General features: G+C 36.0%; 1 protein-coding gene across 6 annotated transcripts in view; it reads right to left on the bottom strand.

Annotated features, from left to right (window-relative positions):
* Positions 1 to 6,907, bottom strand: part of Lrp1b (LDL receptor related protein 1B) — a 2,121,147-nt gene that overhangs the window by 774,326 nt on the left and 1,339,914 nt on the right. For 5 of the 6 annotated variants that reach the window (XR_010064783.1, XM_063284873.1, XM_063284872.1 and 2 more), the window contains one exon: positions 1,071 to 1,253. Coding sequence is in view for 5 of the 6 variants with exons in the window: in XM_063284873.1 (XP_063140943.1) it covers positions 1,071 to 1,253 (183 nt within the window). In the remaining variant the exon portion in view is untranslated. The remainder of the gene's footprint in view (positions 1 to 1,070; positions 1,254 to 6,907) is intronic. The other variant, XM_063284870.1, reaches the window with a different exon arrangement.

Genomic DNA, 6,907 nt, shown 5'->3' on the forward strand with positions numbered 1-6,907 from the left:
GAGATGGAGGAAGAAGATAGAGGAGGATGAACCAGAACGACATGGCTTCTAACAGCCATACATAAGTAGGGATTTCATAGATGGACAATAGAGCAGATAGGGCAACTGAAAATATTAAGAGAGCAACATGCAGAATGTAGAAGGAAAGAGCCAAAAAAAGAAGCTTCAGAGAGAACAGAAGGAGCAGGCAGGCTTCCTTTACCATGGGGTAGAGCAGGTCTTTTCTTAGTAGCAAGGCTTGCTAAAGAGAACAAGGCTTTCTTCTTACAGACTTGGGTTTAATTCATTTAACTGTAAAGGAGTTGAAACCTTTTTTTCTCTATGCAATAAAGATAGAAGCTTGTTTTTCATCCAGAATGAGTGAGTTCTTTCTGTACTACCGCTTTGTCTTTTGCTCCATACATATCTAAGTATGGATGTGTTGTGTGTAAGTACGTAAATAAGATAGCTGTACTCAATTGGTTGGAATGGAGATTTATGAATGTCTATGCATGAATCTTATGTGTTTAATCTATATTTGCTTGTGTAAAAGTTTTTACTTCTGTGAACATGACTCTCTTCTGGTTCAGTTAAAGTTCACTGCTCCAAACTTTCCCCAAACCTGACAAGGAGAAGTATTGGGAGAAGAGGGCAAAACACCTAGCAATTAATTCTTTACTTAATCCCCTGCTATTCTATGATGAGATGCTAAGTGCCAGAGACTGAAGTTACTGGCCCAAATGAAATTCAAGCAGCTCACCTACAATAGCAAAGTGACTTAGACTTAAAAACATTTTAGGATTAACAAGCAACCCTAAATATCTTATCCCCTCCAACACTCTTCCCTCTCTGCTGTCTCAAAAGGAACAAACAAGAAAGAGGAGCCATGGTTGGCCCTTGACACACATGAGTTCATAAGGAAAACATTCATAGGATAGTGTCAGATCCGTAATGGTTCTCACTCATGCTTTACTATTATGATATCCAAAATGTGAGCATATTTACCAAAGACTAGGAATGCTTTTCAATGATGAGCTACAGATGGTGCCTAGGCTGGAGAATTCTGCTTTCACAATGTACACTGAGCTCACCTGTACTTTTGCAGGAGAACTTGGTTTTGTGGTCACACAGTCGAATGGTACCATTGCAGCCCTTTTCATCACTGCCATCCTCACAATCTTTCTCTCCATCACAGCGCCATAGATCAGGAATGCAGTTTCCATCAGGGTGGCACTGAAATTCATTCCCAATGCATCCAACAGGAGAACGAGCTTCTTAATGTCAAATGAAGAAGGAGAAAATAAGGCAAGATAGAAGAAAAATTTGTTATTTTATTCTGTCATCTTTATCATTTTTAATCCATTTTGGTTATAGTATTGTGCTAGATAAATTATATATCTACTGCATATATAACATCTGTATATATCATCAATAATTTAAAACATTAAGAGAAAATAATATTTACCAGCTCTTTCAGATTTCCTGAACTTTTATATAAAATAGTAAAAAAATGTGAGAACTGTTGTCTTAATTGGTACCTTCAGGTACTGTCTTTGAAGCTCTTTCTCTAAGACATGTAAACAACATTTCCTAATAAGAGTTTCCTTGATTTTTGACATTTCTTAAATAATTTCTTTTAAATTGCTAAGAAGTAAATAGCTATAAAATAATGAGCACTTTATGACAAAGAAAGCCTTTGGAAAACAGTAACTGAGAATTTGAAAGCAAAGAAACACACTCTATGAGGAAAACATCTTAAACCCAACATAAGATAGTGGTTTAGGCCCTGGGAGCTCTGGGTGGGTGGGGTCTGTTGGTTGATATTGTAGTTCTTTCTATGAGGTTGCAAACCCCATTGATTCCTTCAGTCCTTTCTCTAACTCCTCCATTTGGGACCCTGTTCTCAGTCCAATGGTTGGCTGTAAACATCCTCCTTTGTATTTGTCAGGCTCTGGCAGAGCCTCTCAGGAGACAGTTGGCCATTCAAGATTCCTCAGTTGAGAGTTCTCTGTTTAGCACTCTACCCCAGTTTTTAAATGAGGTTATTTGGTTTTCTGGAGTCTAACTTCTTGAGTTCTTTGTATATTTTAGATATTAGCACTCTATTGAATGTAAGGGTGATAAAGATCTTTCCCCAATTTATAGGTTGCTGGTTTGGCCTAATGACCATGTCCTTTGCTTTACAGAAGATTTTCATTTTATTGAGGTCCCATTTGTCAATTGCTTATCTTACAGCCTGAGCCATTGTTCTTTTCAGGAAAATTTCCCCTGTGCCAATATGTTTGAGGGTTTTTCCAACTCTGTCTGCAATTAGACTCAGCATAGCTGGTTTTATGTAGAGATCTTAGATCCACTTGGACTGGAGTTTCGTACAAGGAGACAAGGATGGATCAGTTTGCATTCTTCTACATGAAGACCTCCAGTTAGACCAGCACAATTTGTTGAAGATGTTCTTTTTTCCACTGTATAGTTTTGAATTCTCTGTCAAAGATCAAGTGACCATAGGTAGGTGGATTTATTTCTGGGTCTTTAGTTCTATTCCATTGATCTCCCTGTCTGTCTCTGTACCGAAGCCATGTGGTTTTTATCACCATTGTTCTGTAGTACAGCTTGATGTCAGGGACGGTAATTCCCAAAGAAGTTCTTTTATTGTTGAAAATTGTATTTGTTATCTTGGGTTTTGTGTTTTCTATTGTTCATTTATTTTGTTTTTTTTTATTCAAGATAAAGTTGAGAATTGCTTTGTATATCTGTGAAGAACTGAGTTGGGATTTTGATGGGGATTGCACTAATTGTGAGGACTGCTTTTGATAAGATGTTAATGAGATCTTTCAGTCTTCTGAGGTTTCCTTTGATTTTTCTTCAGAGACTTGAACTTCTTGCCATACAGATCTTTAACCTGTTCGTCTAGACTTACATGCCAAGATATTTTATATTATTTGTGTCTATTATGAAGAGTGTTGCTTGCTTCATTTCTATCTCAACCTGTGTGTAGACGAAGGCTACTGATTTGAGTTCATTTTATATCCAGCCGCTTCGCTGAAGTTGTTTATCATGGGTAGGAGTTCTCTGGTAGAAATTTTGGGATTGCTCATGTATACTACCATATAATCTGCAAACAGTGATACTTTGACTTCTTCCTTTCCAATGTGTATCACTTTGACTTCCTTTTGTTGTCTAATTGCTCTAACTTCCAGTAGTGTATTGAATAAACAGGAGTGGGAAGGTATGTTTTATGCCTAGTTTTAGTGGGATTGCATCAAGTTTCTCTCCATTTAATTTGGTGTTGGCTATTGGTTTGTTGTATATAGCATTTATTATGCTTACATATGCGCCTTGAGTTCCTGATCTTTCCAAGACTATTAACATGAAGGAGTATTGTATTTTGTTGAAGGCTTTTTCAGCATGTATTGAGATGATCATGTGATTTTTTTGTTTGAATTTATTTATATAGAGAAATAAATTGATGGACTTCTGTATATTGGAACATCCCTTCATTGCTGGGATGAAGCCTACTTGATTGTGGTGACTTATCATTTTGATGTGTTCTTGGATACAATTTGGGAGGATTTTTATTATTTTTGCATTGCTATTCTTAAGCGAGATAGGTCTCAAGTTTTCTTTCTTTGTTCAGTCTTTGTGTGGTTTAGGACTTTGAGTAACTGTGGCTTCATAGAACGAATTAGGAAATGTTCCTTCTGTTTTTAGATCTTCCACTGATCCCAGTGGAAATTTAGGGGAATGACTGAAGGAGCTAAAGGGCATTGAAACCTCATAGAAAGAACAATAATATCCACTAACTGAACTACTCAGAGCTCCCAGGGACTAAACCACCAACCAAAGAGCATACATGATTTTGTTCATGGCTCCTGCTACATATGTAGCAGAGGACTACCTTATCTAGCATCAGTGGGAGGGGAGTTGCTTGGTCTTATAGAGGCTTGTTATCTCAGAAAATAGGGATGCTAGAAAGCTGAGGTGAGAGTGAGTATGTGGGTGGGTAAGTGAGCACTATCTTAGACACAAATGAGAGGGGAATATATTTGGGGTTTGCAGAGGGGAGACCATGAAGGAGGACAACATTTGAAATGTAAATAGATGAAACAATAATAGTATAAATAAATAAATAGGTTATCTCTTCATTATTTTCTTCATTTTATGAAAGGATTTTCAATGACAATATTTCAAGTGACATTATTGTTATTAAGTAGTCTAGAGAAGGCTTGGTATGTCTTCCAAAGAACTGCTGTAGCAATACTGAGCCAAGAGACTACTGAAGCAATGATAATTGTCAAGTTAGTACTGAATAGGAATTCCAGTCTACATGTTTAAATATGACATTTTCCCTAGAAATTTTTCTTCTTGTAACTTTATACTTTTAAATTTTATAAAGTATTATAATATTCAAAGGCAACTACAAACAACTAAATTATAGTTATTTATAAAGCAGAATGTTGCCATGAAGGCTAAATTAGGTGTATTATGGAGATCCAAACTGGCAAGGTCAAAGAGTTGCCTTAAGTACACTTCGACATGTGTTTGTCATGTACAAATCCTGATCCTGGCACATTATTCTTCCCACCACATTCCTGTCTACACTCTATTATTGTCCTTTTACTTATAAGAGACTGAATTTTTCAACAACAACAAAATCCAAACTAAACTAAACTCAAACTGTGTGTTATATTCAGAAACCTCTTGGTTAAGTTTTAGTTTATGATGTCAGAATAACAGTATTATATATTAGTAATATTCCCTACCCACATCCATATAAACTACACAGCACTCGTTTTTTCACTCTGTAGATAAGACAAGGCTTTCATGTCTTTTAGCATTGGTTGTACTCCTACTCAGTGTGATTCCCTTGATCATTTACAGAGTCCTATTATTCTCATACTGCATGTTAAATATAAGAGGTTGGGAACAGCCCAGTAGAGGAATAAATCACTAACATGCTTCATTTTATTTTGTTATGAAACAAATAAGTGAAAAAGGAAATAGCAGAGAAATCAAACTTAATTTTCTAAAAGCCATATAGATAATATATGTCAGAGATATGATCTTCATCAGTGACCTCCCTGCCCTTTTCATTGCTATACCAGTTTTAACTTCTAGAAGAGAATTACTCATGCTAGGGCTCAATTGGCCCATACAGAAATCAAGAAATGTGGCCTAGAGAGATGGCTCAGCAATTAAGAGCACTGACTGCTCTTCCACAGGAGCACCAACATGAGAGTTCCAAGTGATCCAATTTCCTCATACACACATATATACAGACAAAAATTCCAATGCATGCAATAATATTAATAAAAATAGATTAATCATTATAATCAGGAGGAATCTGAAAACTTTTACTTATATTTAAGTCAATATAATGTAGTCTCTTTTTTTAAAATAAAATGTAACATTTTTCTACTCTTTTGTAAGGTCATGGTAGAAGTTAGTTCTTAATGAAAAGATCTTTAAACTTTACATTGCATAACACAGTTTTGCTTTTATAGGGTTACTCCCTCAGTTCGTAGCCAGAGGAACTGAAAAACTAAGTGAAACATGTAGAAAGATCTATGAAATCAGAAATTATGAATAGTGATGTCAAGAACCTTGTATCAGGAGAAAGCCAGGGTTTGCTACATCTCTACATCTATATCGTTGGGCTAAAGAGCTCTTCTTGATTTGCTCTCATACACGCATCTACAACAGTCAGTTGGATTTTCCAGTCTCAAAAAATAAGTGGAATCACTGCTTGCATTGCGCATTTCAAGAGATGTAAAGGAGACATGTAGAAATATAATAAACTTTTATGTAAAAAGGAAAACACATCCATGGAGAAAGCAGCAATCATGATGAATACAATGGAGTCCAATATTGTCCTTGCAAGCAGGTTGGAATGACAAAGATTCTCTGTGCTTTGGTAAAATACAAGCACACCATCTCTATATACATTCAAATTTTCTTTTCCATTTTGCCCTGGCCAAGCAAGCATTGTGGGTTAGTGGGTAGCTATCTCTTCTGTGTAATTTCAAGCATCCAAGTGGCAATCAGGAATGCAGTACTTTAGAAAGCCAAATATCTTTCCTGTAAGGCATATACTTTATTCATTGGCAAAACCTGTTTCTACAGAGTTTGGACCTATCACGTCAATCACTTCCATCAAGAATATGACCAGCTGTAAATGTATTGCAACTGTCACTCATTATTGCCAAAAAAATGACATATATAAAACAGACATAAAGAGTTTAGTTACAAAATGAGTCATGGGAGCCAAATCTAAAAATGGTAAGAAAAGCCACAAAAACTTTAAGGATATTTAAAAAAATACTAAGCTGACAGAATAGGAACAGGAAAGAGGGAGAAACAAGATATAGCAATAATTTTTATAGCAGAAACAAAGAAATAATTGTTGGTAGGTGAAGTTAGATCTAAATGATGAGAGGTAGAATTTTGTGGGCATATATTAATAACTGTGATAAGATAAATTCAACTGCATCAGTATTAGAGATTTGAAAACACTGAAGTAATGATAACATAACTCAGTTCATATTGTTAATTTTCTGACTATTACTTAGGACAATGGATAGTTCAAAGCTCGAATCAGACTTCAGATAATACCAGTTGCTGAAGTCCAGGCCTAAATGTCAACCACAGCTTTTGCTTCTGGAAACATTTGATAGAATGGAGGAGACCCCAATTAGTAGTTGATGTGTGCAGTTGCCAAGCCACATCATAAACATCCTTGGCAGGAAAAAAGGCTGTCAGGAGAGATAAAAACTGCCCTAGCCTTAGAGGGCTCGCATGCGCCATTCTTATGACAGAAAACAAAACGTGAATTCTGAGTCCTATTTCAATAGCCACCAGCGGAAAAATTAAGTAAAAGAAACAATTCATTCTTCAGTCTTTTTTAGGTGCCTGAGACTGAAACAGGTTTCTC

The sequence above is a fragment of the Rattus norvegicus genome, chromosome 3 (genome assembly GCF_036323735.1).
Source record: "Rattus norvegicus strain BN/NHsdMcwi chromosome 3, GRCr8, whole genome shotgun sequence".
Lineage (NCBI taxonomy): Eukaryota > Metazoa > Chordata > Mammalia > Rodentia > Muridae > Rattus > Rattus norvegicus.